Source organism: Saimiri boliviensis, chromosome 7, assembly GCF_048565385.1.
Source record: "Saimiri boliviensis isolate mSaiBol1 chromosome 7, mSaiBol1.pri, whole genome shotgun sequence".
NCBI lineage: Eukaryota > Metazoa > Chordata > Mammalia > Primates > Cebidae > Saimiri > Saimiri boliviensis.
The window spans coordinates 93,766,942-93,784,295 of record NC_133455.1 but is presented as its reverse complement, the minus strand read 5'-3'; the positions used below and the strand labels follow the sequence as shown (position 1 = coordinate 93,784,295).

Below are 17,354 nucleotides of genomic sequence, written 5' to 3'. Positions count from 1 at the left end.
CCTGGCTTAAAATTGCCATCTGACTTCGGGGCAGTCTTGTGGGACCGACCCCTCAACCTATGGGAGCTGATGCTATCTCCAGGTAAATCAGTGTTAGCACTGAATTAAAGGACATCCAGTTAAAATCCCCTAGGAATTCCTTATTTGCTGTATGGGGGAAACTCCCCATCTATCTGATGTTAGAAGCATTCAGTGCCATACTGATTGTATATGAATGGGAAAAAAAACACTTTGGTTTTTCCTAAATCATAAAAGCAAGGAAAAAATGCAAATTATTTTCATATTACTGCAATTACCATAGAGAAAGCAAATCACTCAATCAATTCCTCCTATATAATTTTGGCTTCACTGACTTGTCATTTACAATTGGTACCCAGCAAAGTGAAAATCAATCTTATTAAGATCCAAGTCTATCAGTCTTTAGGGAATAAGATAAAAGTAAGAGAAAATGGCTTCCACTTCAGTCATTTATAAATCATATAGAAAGGTCTTCTAGTTCACCCCACCATGAGTGGGTATTCAGAATCCAACATATACAACTTAAGTTATTTCTACAATAAATAGGAAAAAAAGATATTCTATTTCTTTCCTTGTTTTTCCATCTCCCTTTTCTGGCAAATAGAAGACATTCTAAATTAAGAACAGATAAGGAGAAAATTATAAATTTTAATGCAGTTCCTGCAATGCAAAGTGGAAGTGAAGTCATCTCTAGTTCTACCCTCGAAACTAAACTGTCAAATTTTCATAATTAAATCATTTTAAAATCACTTGAACATTCATTCTAGACTACATGATGACATAATGTCAACCACCCCAATAAAAATAGAGACATCTATTCTTCAGGAGCCTACTATATAAGAAACCATAAGGGAAGCTGTTAGACAATAGTATGAAAATGTAAGGAACTGAAAATGAACCCTCTCAGACAATCGACTGGTAAAACGAACACATCTCATTTCCAAAAGGTAAAAAAAAGTACCTGTTTAGAGTCCTAGCAAGATATTTTGTTCCATTTCTATTGGCCAGAGATGGATATTTCTTTTGAAGAAAAGCATACTCATCACGGATTGAATCAGTTACACTCTTCTTGTTGTTAATATCTAGCTGGCTCCTGAGGTGGAAAAAAATAACAAAATTGTTCAGCTTCACAGTTGTCCTCTTCCTACCTTAGATGATGACAGGGCCAGGCATTGTTCTCTAATACCTGACATGGACTAATTTATTTAATTCTCATAATTTTATGTGACAGGTATTATTATCCCATTGTTTAGTAAGGAACTGAGGCTCACAGAGACTAACTTATCCAAGGTCATATGCTAACTGGCATAGCCAAGACTTGAACTATTTGAATTGTAACTAGTGCCTAAATAGTGTAGGCCTCATTATTACCATTAACTATAGACAAAAACAATAAGTAACACATATAGACAGGTATAAAAATGTAAAGAGTATCTCAGTGACCTGTATATTTTATCCATGGACGGGGAACTAATTTCTATCAAAACTTAAGTTAAGTTGAAGAACAATCATCTACAAACAACGAACAGCCACTTGCTTACCTGAAAAAGGAGACAGTGGGAAATGGGAGTGGGGATGAGGGAATGAGAGTAGGGGTGGGATGGAAGGACAATAAAATAGAAGCAGACAACTGGAATGGATCCTATATATCAGGTAGTAAAAACATTTCCATTTTCTTTCCTTTTTTTTTTTTTTCGAGACAGGTCTCACTCTGTCGCCCAGGATGGAGTGCAATAGCACAATCTCAGCTCACTGCAACCTCTGCCTCCTAGGTTCAAGTGATTATCTTGCCTCAGCTTCCCAAGTAGCTGGGATTACAGGCACGTGCCACCATGCCCAGCTAATTTTTTATTTTTAGTAGAGACGGGGTTTCACCATGTTGACCAGGCTGGTCTTGAACCTCTCCTGACCTCAGGTGTGATCCACCCGCCTCGGCCTCCCAAAGTGCTGAGATTACAGGCGTGAGCCACCGTGCCCAGCCAACATATTCATTTTATAAACGCTTAAGACCCAAAGACATTAGGTGTCATTTAAACCTACATTGTATCTAGTTTATGGAAGAACTGGGACTAGAACTCAGATTTCATAATAATTTCCGTGTTTCCTATCATATGAAGGCTTTGGACTAAAAGAGATACTCATCCGGAAATCTTTTAACTACCCATGTGACTTTGGGTTAAACGTATAACCTGAGGTTTCTGATTATAAAATAGACATCAACACCTACCCACCTACCTCAGGGGATGCTGTGAGGATTCCAAGAGATACCATTTGCAAACTGCTCACAGTAGAGTGTCTAAAACATAATTAGACACTCAATAATAGTCTCCTTTTCACAATTTTTAATACCAGCTATTTATATTTAGGATACCTTTAATAAAATTTCTCCAAGTTACATCCTGGCAATTACACAGAATCACTAATGCTAGGGATTAAACCAATCTATTAAAATCCTGCCACCTTAAATTCTTTCTGGAATGGGTGCACATTAGGTAATTTTTCCCTTACCCAGTGCCTCCTCATACACAGCTTAACATGATAGGCAAGAACTCTTAAAGCCTGGCTATTACAACACTTCTTCCATTTTGTGGTACTGCTTACTTTAGAAACATTTTCTATTAAAAATGTCTACTGGGCAGGGATAGTGGCTCATCCCTATAATCCCAACACCTGGGAAACCAAGCGGGGAAGGACTGCTGGAGCCCAGGAAGTCAAGACAAACCTGGGCAACATAGCAAGACTTTGTCACTACAAAAAAATTTAAAAATTAGCCAGGTGTGGTGGTACATACCTGTAGTCCCAGCTACCTGAAAGGCGGAAATGGGAGGATCACTGGAGCCCAGAGGTCAAGGCTACAATAAGCCACAATCACACCATTGCATTCCAGCCTAGGCAACAGAGAGAAACCCCGTTTCCAAAAAAAAAAAAAAAATTTCTATGAGAGGCTTTAGTGAATGAATCTCTTTTATCCCTTTAGGGCAATGGGTTCTTTAGCAATACCAAGGTAATAGTAATAGGGAGAAAAAATATAGGACACTATCACATTTCAAACAGATTTTAGAAATTCAGACTTGCTCTGAAGTGAGAATGCTACTAATTCTTATCCCATTTTTAACTGCTAACCTGTTAACTACTCCAATTATTCCAAGTTTGACTGGAATAACCCTTCCCATCAACACATCCATGGCATCAGTACCCGCATCCATGAGATCAAGTTTAGTGATTACAGCTAGGGTTCTGCGACCTGGTAAATGCAAAAAGAGAAAAGGGCAAAGAAAAGAAAGAAAGAAAATGATCCATTAAATAAACCTATTAAGTATTAATAAAGGAAAACCCTCATCTATAATCCCACTTAATATTACCTCTGTCATCATTTTGATAATGCCTTTCTTACCAGTGCTTTTTAAAAAATAATTTTAAACATTGTGTACCATTTTAAAAATATCTCCGCCAGGCACAGTAGCTCATGCCTGTAATCTCAGCACTTTGGGAGGCCAAGGCAGGTGGATCACCTGAGGTCAGGAGTTTGAGACCAGCCTGACTAACATGGTGAAACTCCGTCTCTACTAAAAATACAAAAATTAGCCAGGCATAGTGGCAGGCACCTGTAATCCCAGCTACTCGGGAGGCTGAGGCAGGAGAATCGCCTGAACCCAGGAGGCAGAGGTTGCAGTGAGCCAAGATTGTGCCACTGTACTCCAGCCTGGGAGACAGAGACTCCATCTCAAAAAATACATATATGCATATACATAAACATATTTCTTTCACATGTAATTTTTTGTTGGCTCTTTTGGCTATATTATAAGCATTTAAAAATTCCGTTTAAAATTTACATCCAGGTGATGAGGCTTATGCCTGTAATCCCAACATTTTGGAAGGCCAAGGCGGGCAGAGTGCTTGAGCCCAGGAGTTCGAGACCAGCCTGAGCAAAGTGGTTAAACCCTGTCTCTACAAAAAATACAAAACTTAGCAGGGTGTGGTAGTCCTAGCTACAGGTGAAGCTGAGGTGGGAGAATCACCAGAGCCTAAGAGGTCAAGGCTGCAGTCAGCCGTGATTGCGCCATTGCACTCCAGCCTGGGCAATGGAATGAGACCCTGTCTCAAAAAACAAAAATTAAAAACATTTACTCTTTTTTGGTGTACAATTCTAAGAGTTTTGACAAATGCCAAGAGATGTGTCACAACCAACTCAAGACACTGCTGCTCTCCCACCAAATTTGCTTATGCTAACCAATCAAACCTATTTTCCATTCCTAGTTTTGACTTTTCTAGAATGGTATATAAACAAAATCAGACAGTACATAACCTCTTGAGTCTGGCTTCTTTCATTGAGCATAATGCATCTGAGATTCATCCATGTTCTTGTATATTAATAGTCCATTTCTTTTTCTTGCAGAGTAGTGTCCCGTTATATGGATGTACTGTACCTTAGTTTCACTCCCCTTCTGAGAAATATGTGAGTTGTTTCTAGTTTTTAGAAATTATGAATAAAGCTGTAGACATTTGCATATAGTTTTTTATATGAACACTGGTTCTCATTTAACGTACACCTAGGAGTGAGACTGCTGATTTAACTTTATAAGGAACTGCCAGACTGTTTCCCAAAGTGACTATACCACTCCCACCAGCAATATATGAGAGTTCCAACTGTTCTGCATAGTGTACAATTTTATCTATGGCATTTTTCACTGATAAGCATTTTTCTTTTTCTTTTTTTTTTTTTTTTTTTGAGACAGAGTCTCACTCTGTCACCCTGGCTAGAGTGAAGTGACACAATCTCGGCTCACTGCAACCTTCGTCTCCTGAGTTCAAGCGATTCTCGTGTCTCAGCCTCCCCAGTAGCTGAGATTACAGGTGTGCACCACCACACCTGGCTAATTTTTGTATTTTTAGTAGAGATGGAGTTTCACCATGTTGGCCAGGCTGCTCTGGAACTCCTGGCCTCAAACAATCCACCCACCTCAGCTTCCGAAAGTGCTAGAATTACAAGCATGAACCACCACACCTGGCCTATAAGCATTTTTCTGTATTGCTCCAAATCTACAAAATCATCCTTTTTAATTATTTCATATTATTGTAATTAATCCTCCCAACTGCTGGCCATATTAAATTGTTTCTAATTTTTGATACTATAAATAATACTGGCTTAGATTATTTCCTTACAATGTATTACTAGATTAAGATTAGTAATCAAGCCAGGTGCAGTGACGCACTCCTGTAATCCCAAAACTTTGGGGGACTAAGGTGGGAAGATCATTTGAGCCCAGGAGTTCGAAGTTGCAGTGAGCCATGATTGTGCCACTGCACGCCAGGCCTGGGCAACACAATGAGACTACCTCCAAAAAAAAATATGACCATATTTATGGCTCGAGAGTCAGTTTAAAATATAGTAAATACATATAAAAGGCTTAACAGGTTTTGTCTGTTTATGATGGTCTGGCTCTGTTGCCCAGGCAAGAGTGCAATGGCACGATCTCAGCTCACTGCAATCTCCGCCTCCTAGGCTCAAGCCATCCTCCCACCTCAGCCTCCTAAGTAGCTAGAACCACAGGCTATGCCACCATGCCCAGCTAATTTTTTTTGTATTTTTTGTAGAGATGGGGATCTCATTTTGCTGCCCAGGCTGGTCTCAAATTCCTGAGTGATCCACCACCTTGGCCTCCCAAAGTGCTGGTATTACGGGCATGAGTCACAGTCTACTTTAAATAATAAAAATAAAATGTAAATAAACCCTTTGATATAGTTTATCTTTTAATGTAACTGAAATGAACATTACTCATGTGGTAAAAAGGTTTCTTAAAAACTTGAAATAAAACATTTTGTTAAAGTGACCCTGCTTATGAGAATTTTTATTGGCAGTCTTAGAACTATTTCCTATCGAATTTTTATTTGAAATTATTCTTCAAAGCAGGGAAAGAAAAACATAACACAACCTTCAGACCCTCTAATAGTAAGGCGGAAAAATGGTTTCTATAGGAGGCATAGTAACCACTCTCTTACATGCCAGCATTTTATATATACTAAGATACGCACACTACGTCATTCGTCAAGCATCAGTGACCCACTGTATGAACTAATCCTTGGGGTTAAAATGTTTCATGAAAGGAGTTTACCTTCATTTCTAAAAATCCCCTGTGCCTTGAGCATGTCTAAACATTTTCTACCTCTGCAGAATGTAGATACCATAATTCTCTATTGTACCATAATAGTCTACAATGATTATCTACCTTTTTTTTTTTTTAACAGAGTCTCACTATGTTGCCCAGACTGACCTCGAACTCCTGGCCTCAAGCATTGCTCCTATCTAAGCCTTCTTATCAGCTGGGACCACAGGCACATGTGACTACACCTGGCTATGGTATTTATTCTTAAAGGTCAACCATTCAAGTACCTAAGTCGCAAAACAAGAAATCCTTTTTGCAAAGCCACTATATTATTTTAAAATTATTAGGTAACCATTACAAATAAAGAGGTGAAATATTTTCTCCTAGTCTGTATAGCAACTTAATAACCTTATTTTCCATCAGAATTTCTGTTTAAAATTATAAACAAAAATAGGAAAGCATTATTTTTAAAATTTGTATTAACAACTAGAGATACTGTTTTTAAAGAGAAAACTTCCTTTCTCAAGGGTAGATTTACCATTGTAAAATAAGCATCTCATTAAATATTAACATCTGTCCTTACCATCTGGATCTACCTCTCTTGAAATTTTAAGTGCCTCTGATGTTGCCATATCTGTATTAGCAGCAGTGACAGCGAGGATAATGGAATTTGGATTACTGATGAACCGAAGAATGAGCTCTCTGATCTGAAGCTCAATATCCTTAGGTTGATCACCTACAGGCACCTAAATCAAACAGAGATGGGCAAGGAACTAATAATTAAAAATCAACTCAGCTTTTTTATGCACATTTAATGCACAGGATATAGGTCTATCCATTTATAAATAGTTAAAATAAAGACATTAATAATATACTACATTGGTAGTTATGAATCTGGTAACGTGTCAAGTCTCAAAGTACAACTCTTGTGAATATCAAAAGTTGATTTAATACAATCCCATGTTAAGCACTGGTCAGTGTTAATTGCCTAGATACAAATTCATTCATTCATTCAATTACCAAGTGTTTACTGGCAGCCTACTCTATTTCAGGCACTTTTCTGAATGTGATTTCAGGTCACGTCAGATTATGTTACAGCAGTGAGTATTAAAAAGACCAAACTTCCTGCCTTCACAGAACTTATGTTTTAGTGATAACAGGCAGATAATAAACAAAAGCATATATATAGTATCCAGATGGCGGATATCTGGCCTGTGGAAAAATAAGGCGGAACAGTAGGCTAGGGAATGATTAGAGAAGATTATGATTTTTTTTTTTTTTTTTTTTGAGATGGAGTCTCGCTCTGTTGCCCAGGTTGGAGTGCAGTGGCATGATCTCAGCTCACTGCAACCTCCACCTCCTGGGTTGAAGCGATTCTCCTGCCTCAGCCTCCCAAATAACTGGGCTTACAGGTGCGCGCCACTATGCCCTGCTAATTTTTGTATTTTTACTAGAGATGGGGTTTCACCATGTGTTACTCAGGCTGGTCTCGACTCCTGACCTCGTGACCTACCCGCCTTGCTCTCCCAAAGTGCTGAGGTTACTGGCGTGAGCCGCCCGTGCCCAGCTTTTTTTTTTTCTTTTTTTTTTTCGAGACAGGATCTCACTCCATCACCTGCAGTGGTGCAATCACAGCTCACTGCAGCTTTGAACTCCTGGGCTCAAATGATCCTCCTGCCTCAGCCTCCCAAAGTACTGGAACTACAAGTATTAGCCACTGCACCTAGCAAACAGAATTATCATTTTAAATTGTTTTAAATTAGATTATGTTTTTAAATAGAGTAATTAGGGAAACTTCAATGAGATAACTGACATTTGAGAGAATGAGCAGAAATTAAGCCAATAAGGGAGAGGTACATACAGACATCTGGGGAAAGGACATTCCAAACAGATTGAACAATAAGGGTAGGAGGCTGAAGCAAGAGGAGTTAGAACAACAGGGACATATCAAGTAGATACTTCATATGTCTGTAAAAACTTGGGCTTTTAACTCTTGAAAGGGGAGGGGTTTTAAGCCAGGAATGACAAGGAACTGGAGAAATTTTAAGCCAAGGAATGATACAATTGAATTTTCACTTTAATAGTATCACTGTCTGCTAAGATGAGATCATGAGGAAGACCTATTATTTATTACTATGCAGTAATCCAGGTGGCATGATAGTGGCTAGATAAGGACAGTAGCTATGAATTTATAAAACATGATTGAGCTCTGGGTATACTGTAAAGGTAGGGAGAGTCAAGAGGAATTGCTGGCAGGAAGTGAGATGTTGGAAAAATTAGTGTCAAGGATGACTACAAACTCTGGCTACGCAACTGGTAGAATGGAGTTGCCACTTATTTATTTAGAGACAGTCTCATTCTGTTGGCCAGGCTGGAGTGCCATGACGAAATCATAGCTCACTGTAGCCTCAAATTCCTGGGCTCAAGCAATCCTGCCTCTGCTGGGACTACAGGCGTGCAACACCATGCCCAACTAATTTTTTTATTTTTTGTCGACACATGGTCTCCCTGTGTGGCCCAGGTTGGTCTCAAACTCCTGGGCTCAAAGAATTCCTCCCACCTTGATTTCCCAAAGTGCTGGGATTATAGCATAAGCCACCACACCTGGCCTGAATTGCCATTTATTGCAATGGGGGAAGACTATAGAAGGACCAAATCTAGTTGAGGAACAGGTCAGGAATTTGGTATTAGACTTTGAAATATCTATTAGACATTTAAGTGTATACGTTGAATAGCAGCTAGATATATGAGTCTGGAGATATTTGAATGCCATCAATATACTGAGCCTTATGTAGTTAAAGCCATACAATCTGATGAAATCATCAAGGGAAAAGTGTACCTAGAGAAAACATGAAGTCCGCAAACTGGGCTCTGGGGCACTTACTGTTTAGACATTGGGGAGATGAGAAGAAACAGCAAAAGAGACTGAAAAGGAGTGGCCAGTGAGACTGGAGATAAACCTGTAGAGTGTGGTATCCTGGAAGCCAAGTAAAGAAAGTGTTTCAAGGAGAAAGGAGGGCTCAACATTATCAAACGCTGCTAACAGATCAAGGTGATTGCAAAAAGCAGCCGACTGATTATTCTCATATGGGATGTCAAGGAAGTGAAAACAACCTGACCAAATCTAGTATACCCTCCTTACCTTGGTCATTCCTGGCAAATCCACAAGTGTCAAATTGACAACGTTGGGTGAAAAAATCTTAAGATGAATTGGTTCAGGGCTTACTCCCTAGAAATATATTTTAAAATATTATGTTAAAATCACACTAAAATTTCAATGAACTATGAAGTAATAAAGTAAACTTTATTTCAAGTACATAGACATTAATGCTTTTAAAAATGTATAGAATCATGATCCCTGAAACTTTTTTTTTAACAATCAAAACCTGATGAAACACATGGGAAGTTAGCCAGCCATATTAACAGGTTATAATCCTACCTCTATCCCTTTATCATTTATTATACACAATGTATTATTTCACATTCTTTTCTCTTGATTATAAACGTATATCTTTCCCCTTTTTTTTGAGACAAGAGTCTCACTCTGTCACCTAAACTGGAGTGCAGTGGTACAATCACAGCTCACTGCAGCCTCAAAATCCTGGGCTCAAGCAATCCTCTTCCCTTAGCCTCTTGAGTAGCTCCAATACAAGGCATGCACCACCATGCCCAGGTAATTTCTTTTTTATTTTTTGTAGAGACAGGGTATTACAATGTTGCCCAGGTTGGCATATACCATTCCTTAAATGTGTTTAATAGATTTAGCACTGAATAATGTATTCCTTACTATCCAAATTTATGACGTTGCCAAGTTCAGATATCTTTGAATATCAAGTGGCAAGAATGTGTACAGTAAGAGATTCCTCAAGGTGTTTAACTAAATCTTTAATCTCCAGTAAGAATTTGGATAGTGAGAGATACGTGTATTTTCTCTCCTGTAGACTAATATTATTGTGTAGGCTCCCTCCTCTTCACCACTGGCCCTCTACAAGTTTTAGGAATGAATCAGCTACATGTAAAAAGACACTTACGAGATGTTTATACCTCATCTTTGTACATGCCCTTCTTTATCCTTTAATATACTCTCTCATCATCTGTTTATCCACTTAAGTCTTCCCTTATTAACTCACTGAAATTTCTCATTTCCCAGCAAGTTTTTTTTTTAATATCCTTTACTCCATGTTCGCTATACAATTATATTTGCTATTTTAGATTACTCTGTGCTACTTTTCCATTTTAAATACTCCAATTTTCCAAAGCCAATAAATGTCAATATCTGGCATACCTACTTAGGTTGTATATTTCTCAGGATCTTTATTTCCATGGCATTCCTCTGTCACGTCCATACAAAGCTTTGCCCAATGCCTTTACAACTCCTATCTCATAGACATTTTACGTCATTCAGGGCTTTATATTAGGTATATGCAGTAATTTACATATTCTGACATAAAAATCATATAAGATCCAAGTATCATTTACTTAATTACATACATGATTTAGGAAAGAAGAGATGTTTCATAGATTTGGGGTTGGGGGACTTTTCATCTTTTAGACACTGTGGATGTAAAGCTGCTAGTAAGTAAATTATATCCTCAACATAAACATCTTTTAGGTATATAGACTCAATCTTTAATGACATTCAGTTTAGTGTAACTAAAAACATTTCTGAATCACCACAGTCTCACACACTGTAAATTCCAGTACTGTATAAAATTACCACCAATTGCTAAGTTCAGTAATTCTCTCTGTAGGAGAGAGAATTCAGACTGGTGTTATGATTAATCATATTCCAAAAGCCAAAATTATCCCTGATATATTAACGACAAGCTAATCTAGCTTCTGGTCACATTTCCAACCCCTTCTACACACATGGTTACTAGAGATTTAGGGAAGTATGGCAGCCGTAGCGGTAACTCAAAGGTTACCAGCCTAGAGTTTAATTAAGAACAAAGCTCAGTTGGTCACTGCAACAGCAGCAAATATCCTGAACAATAAAAGAGAGTTAACATGGCTCTAAAAATGCCTTTTTGTTAGGAAATAATCTTTCAGCCCAGTAACTGGCAGATACAAGGGTTCAATATTTGTTGAATATTAGTACTAGGCTAGGGCCCACTTGAGGGATTAAATGTGCCTCTGGATAATGAAAGAATGGAGCTAAGAACAAAAAGGAAGGGAAATAAAAAATTTAGACAGATGTATGTAAAAAATGTAAAGAGAAAAACAATAGGAAGAAAGAAGAGAGAAGACAGCAGGATTCAGGCAAGGTAGTGATAGTGCCTAGTGTCAAGATTAACAGTATCTTAGATACCTAACTTACTTTACATTCTCACAAGCTCTCAGAAAATAAGAAAATAATCAGTTGCTAAAGTATTACTTTTCATTTTCACTAAAAAATACCCAATTTTTCTCTCTTTGCTTTACAAGCAAATCTAGCCTTACACAGGTAAGAAAAAGAACTTCTCTCTCTCTCTCTCTCTCTCCCCCCCCATATATATAAAGTTATACAATGCTTCCTGAGTTATAATACAATCAATCCATCAGAAAAAGATAACTTGTTGTAGGAATATTAAGTAGAATTATAAAGTGGTATGTACATGACAGGAAAAAGAATAAACATCTAAATAAAATATTTGATTTATATGAAAGTAAAGAAAAGGGATTTTACACAAAGTTCTATGTGTTTGTGAAAATACTCCATTTGTTTCAAAGTCCATTATGAATTTACAATGCCCATCACTTCTTAGCCTTTTGGCTAAGATCAAGAGTATGAATTTACAATGCCCTTCATACATTATGTACAGAATACCTCAATTATATATTTACTGATGTTTATGCCTTCTAGCTCTAAAAAGATGCCTACCTTATTATTTCCTGATATTCTTTCTGTTTCATTTTCAATTTCTTGTCGAATTTCATCAAAATCCGTGTAAAGCTAAAATTTTTTGAAATAAAGAGCATAAAATTCAAAGTAAGATCAAAAGTTCTTAAGTTGGAGGGGGAGTCCATGTATTTCAAAAGGATGTCTATGTATTTGCTTCAGAGAATATATAAACAAATTCTAATGTATACATATCATTTTCTGAGCTACAGATTCATAGTTTTTATGGGTTTTTTTGTTTTTTAAGACAGGGTCTGACTGTCACCCAGGCTGGAGTACAATGGCACAATCATGGCTCACTGCAGCTTCAACCTTGCATGCTCAAGCCATCCTCCTGCCTTGGCCTTCCAAGTAGCTAGGACTACAGGTGCATGCCACCACGCGGGGTTAATTTTTTTTAGTTTTTATAGAGACATGGTCTCCCTATGTTGCCCAAGCTGGTCTCGAACTCCTGGGCTCAAGTGATCCACCCATCTTAGCCTCCGTAAGTATTGGGATTACTGGCATGAGACACTATGCCTGGCCATTATGAACTTTTCAAAGCTTCCTGACTCCACAACAATTAAGATCACCAAATCAGAGAAAATCAGGCTCAATTTCAAGTGTTTTCCAATAAACAACTGTGGTTAGAAACGTTACTAAGATTTTTTTTTTATAAGGAATAGTTATAGTTACTTCAATATAACATATACTGCCAATGATTAGAAACTAAATTATCAAGTACTCATACAAAATATTATTTTCAACACTATGTCTTCATGATACGCATGTGTGATTACCTTATTTTTGGTGTGAAGAAATTTACCCCATTCTTCTGCTTCCACCCCTGGAAAAAAGAAGAACTCATTTATTGGAAACTGTAGAAACTACTTTTTATCTTTAATTAGGAATTCAAAAAGGCAACATAATAAAACACTTGTTAACTTGTATTTAATTTTGCCATTAAGTACAAGTTAATTTTGCCATTAAGTACAAGTATTTTAAGGTCTGCTAAATTATATTTTTCTAAAATTACATTTTCTGCTAAATTATATTTTAAAAATTGTATCATGTATTTCAAAAACATGACTAACTTCAGGCAGAGCTGCTGACAGGTTTTCCCACCAGTTGATTTCTCTTCATATTTTCTGTGTAATTATATTATAGTAAAATGAATATTCATTATTTTTGAACATCTTACATATAAAAGCGTTTTCTGATGAAAGTATAGTGGCTAAGAAGAAAAACTAAGAATCCCACTGAGTAGTGCAAAAAGCATACACAACAGATTTACACGTATGACTCAAGGAAAAATTTTACCACATGTCAATGAAACAGCTAATTCTTCCATTCGTTTCAAAAATTTGGTTCCCTGTTGGTTACCTGTAGAGTCACAACTTGCTGTTCCTTTAAAGAGCGCTCTTATTATTATAGAGCTAACTGCTGTGTAATTTATATACACTTTCAAGGTGATTTTCCCCCAGGATCAAGATTGTTTTCCCTTAGAACTGGAGGCAGGAAAGAAATAAAATAGAAGAAAAGGAAAAACAAGAACCGTGGTATATGCCCTATAAAGAGTTGCCACTCTCCGTTTGTTTCCAGTCATAGGTCTGTTCCTCTTGTACTCGCTGAAAGAAGGAAAATATATTCACTGTTGCACTGTGTGAAGCAGTCTAAAACTTGGAGAGCAAGATATATTGTTTTTCCTAGAGAAACCAGAACCGTTTAATTGTGGAAAGATAATCTAACTTTATCTCCTCCAAACACAGCTATTTTGCTTTTGTCAAATTCAAAGGTTAAACTATCTTAATTAATAAGTTTATTGGATAATGCATATCAGCCACGTGAAGTCTAAATAAAAATGATTATAAGATACTCAGATAAATACAAGAGTGCATCAGTCCTTTGGCGGAATAAAGGTAAATAAAACCGGATCCTTTTTGCAGATAAAATGCTCACCTACTTGTAGCTTAGTACCTTCGTCCAAGAAGTCTCATTGGAGGACTGGAGTAATCTAGGTGAACAGAACTCACAAAATGCAAGTACGTACTACATACCAAAGAGGTGTTTCTAATTTACCTTATTATATTAAAAAGGCCTGGTTTCACAAGCATATCTTCAAAAATAAAAATAAAATAAATTACATTCACCACCAAAAAAGCTTGCATTTTGATGCAATGCCAAAAAAATAACAAGAACCACTGAAACCTGCAATCAATGTGGATAGGCAAATAAAAATAGAAGGAAAAAAAAATGCACACAGCCTGTAATAGTACATAAGCACACATGCAGGCATAAGAGAAAAAGGGTCAAAAGCAAATGGATAAAGGAAACCTTTAGAAAGGTGTCTTGAGTTTTTCCATGTAGCAGGGTCTGTAGTTAAAGAGAAACAGCACAGAATAAGTTAAGTGCTTATCCCTAAAATTTTAAACCTTATTAAAAATTCAAATGTGCAGAAACCTGATCACATTTCAAAATGCACATAGCATTCAATCATTCAAAATTCACAACTAGAATTAGAGGGATGTATATTTTTTCAGTCACAGAAACAAAGCATATTGCATGCTGTAACTTATTTTTAACATTTTTAGGAAACAAATTTTCCATTACAATTAGTTCTGTCTGGTGTGTCTGTAGATAGTTATCTCAACTGATTGTTCAGTCAGTTGCAGATGGAACTCCTTGTTCTATTCTTTCCCCGCTTCTCACTACTGCACATGACTAGTATAAAAAATAAAAATTAATTTTTTAAATTAATAATTGCTTCTAATTCTGATTCAAATGAGGCACAATTAATCCACTATTCAAAAATTTGTGCAAAGCATAATGGCTTACACCTGTAATCCTAGCACTTTGGGAGGCCAAGGCAGGCGGATCACCTGACGTCAGGAGTTCAATACTAGCCTGGCCAACAGGGTGAAACTCTGACACTACTAAAAATACAAAAATTAGCTGGGAATGGTGGCAAACGCCTATAATCCCAGCTACTCGGGAGGCTGAGGCAGAAGAATCACCTGAATCCAGGAAGTTGCAGTGAGCCAAGATCACTGTGCCACTGCACTCCAGCCTGGGCGACAGAGGACGACTCTGCCTCAAAAAAGAAAACTGCATGAGATATCTGATAAGCTACTATGGGAAAAGATACACTGCCTGATTTTTTAAGATCTACAAAATATACTAAATACATCTTTCAAGACCTTAAAAGTTGGTAAGTATATGCAAGTATTTACCCCATTAGCTAAAAATGAGATTTATAAGGGTATTTTATTTGAAATACATATTGGATTTAATAGAACACTGCAGAAAGTTAACTCTTCACCTTCGTGAACTCAATCTAAAGGGAGACTACTATGTGTATCACAGCACCACAAGCAGAAAACTTAATCCTATCTTTCTCCTTTAATTCTAATGTATAATTTTACTGCCTTTTGGCAAGCAAATGATTGCTTTTACAAACAGGTTACTTAATGAAATGGGGGTAAAAATTCAAATTACACCCAGATTTTAAAGCATTCTTCTATGAAGCATGTATGTTTGCACCTTCTTTTTTTTTTTTTTTCTTTTTTGAGACAGAATTTTGCTCTGTTACCCAGGCTGGAGTGCAATGGTACAATCTCGGCTCACTGCAACCTCCACCTCCTGGGTTCAAACAAATCTCCTGCCTCAGCCTCCCGATTAGCTGGGATTCCAGGCACCTGCCACCATGCCTAGCTAATTTTTGTATTTTTAGTAGAGACAATGTTTCACCATGTTGGCCAGGCTGATCTTGAACTCCTGACCTCAGGTGATCCACCTGCCTCAGCCTCCCAAATTGCTGGGATTTACAGGCATGAGACGCTGCGCCCAGCCTATGTTAGCATTTTTTTAAAAAAGAGAACAAAAATCTCTTGCTTTAGTTCAACAACTTTCTCTCCCTAAATAAATTCTCATAATTTTTCAAATTTCCACTGACACTTCAAAGTATCATATATAATAGCACAATTTTGGCCTTTAGTCAGCATGCTACTTTTGGATTTTGTCTCAAAGGAAAACAGAAAAGCTTGATTTATTTCTTACAAATATATGAAAGATAACTGTGGAGTTCAGTTCAAACTGAACCACCACTCCACTCTAAAACATAGTCTAGTATTGATTTTAATAATAACAGAAAATTATTTTACATTAGCAGAATAGGGGAGACAAGCTGAGATGACCATAAATCTACATATTGACACCTCAATTATCCCACATAGTTGGCAGCATGAAGAATCCTGTGCTAAATGAATTTCCTGATAATTGAGTTACACATATTAAACATGATTTTATTTTAGCCAGTTTTGATGGAGCTACATCTAAAATGAATTAGACTTCTCCATGTCATCTCAGAATGCACGACTCTGAACCTATTATTGGTAACCAGGTTTTTGTTATGTAACAAAGCCTTCACTGGCTAAAATCCCTACACAAAATGTTATTAACTGATTTCTTCTTCTTTTTTTTTTTTTGAACGTTTATGTTTTTCTCCCTTTCTCCTCTCTTATTATCAGGCTGTCAGGTAGTTTTACACTCTTCCAGCTAATGATACTGTTTATCTGCTTCATGGTTTCTAATTTTCTCTGGGTTGGAATGATTTATTATATGCTAGAATTGTTCATACCAAGGATAAAGAAGCTTTGATGCAAACCTAAGGAACTGTCTATCCTGAAATAAAACACGTGAAATCTAGTACTCAAACTTATATAATCTATATTGTGTTTGGGGTAGCTGAGTTGTCACTGTAAGCAAGTATAGATACAAAATAAGCACTAAGCTTGGAAAAAAACAATAGGTAGGCAGATTTACTGACCAACCACCAAGAGGAGACATCAACAAAACACAGTGGACATAAAAACAAAGAGACACCAAGGAGCTGATACTTCTATAGCTGAAATCTATACTCTTTCCTAACAAGCAAAATTTTATCTAAGGAAACACTGCCCATATTTCAAATAGTTTCTGAGAGACAGAATATCATGGGCCCTCTCAAGGTGAAAGAAGAAAATAAAGTTTTTTCTTTTTTTTTTTTTGAGATGGAGTTTCGCTCTCGTTACCCAGGCTGGAGTGCAATGGCGCGATCTCGGCTCACCGCAACCTCCGCCTCCTGGGTTCAGGCAATTCTCCTGCCTCAGCCTCCTGAGTAGCTGGGATTACAGGCACGCACCACCACGCCCAGCTAATTTTTTGTATTTTTAGTAGAGACGGGGTTTCACCATGTTGACCAGGATGGTCTCAATCTCTTGACCTCGTGATCCACCCGTCTCGGCCTCCCAAAGTGCTGGGATTACAGGCTTGAGCCACCGCGCCCGGCAAAAAGTTTTTTTTTTTTAAAAAAAAGAGAGAGAGAGAGAGACCTAATA

The 17,354-nt window shown here is 37.3% G+C and overlaps 2 protein-coding genes across 9 annotated transcripts in view; one reads left to right on the top strand and one right to left on the bottom strand.

Moving 5' to 3' along the window:
- Nucleotides 1–6,710, top strand: part of YARS2 (tyrosyl-tRNA synthetase 2) — a 53,953-nt gene extending 47,243 nt beyond the window's left edge. The window contains exon 6 of the transcript XR_012518523.1: nt 6,265–6,710. The gene's annotated coding sequence lies outside the window, so the exon portion shown is untranslated. The remainder of the gene's footprint in view (nt 1–6,264) is intronic.
- DNM1L (dynamin 1 like) overlaps nt 1–17,354 on the bottom strand; it is a 65,690-nt gene that overhangs the window by 24,909 nt on the left and 23,427 nt on the right. For 4 of the 8 annotated variants that reach the window (XM_003926643.4, XM_010337374.2, XM_010337375.3 and 1 more), the window contains exons 3-9: nt 14,314–14,352; nt 12,780–12,826; nt 11,983–12,054; nt 9,265–9,351; nt 6,706–6,868; nt 3,142–3,262; nt 980–1,111 (exon numbers count right to left, since the gene is read on the bottom strand). In XM_003926643.4, coding sequence (XP_003926692.1) covers nt 980–1,111; nt 3,142–3,262; nt 6,706–6,868; nt 9,265–9,351; nt 11,983–12,054; nt 12,780–12,826; nt 14,314–14,352 — 661 coding nt within the window. The remainder of the gene's footprint in view (nt 1–979; nt 1,112–3,141; nt 3,263–6,705; nt 6,869–9,264; nt 9,352–11,982; nt 12,055–12,779; nt 12,827–14,313; nt 14,353–17,354) is intronic. The other 4 variants (XM_003926639.3, XM_003926640.3, XM_003926642.3 and 1 more) reach the window with 1 other exon arrangement.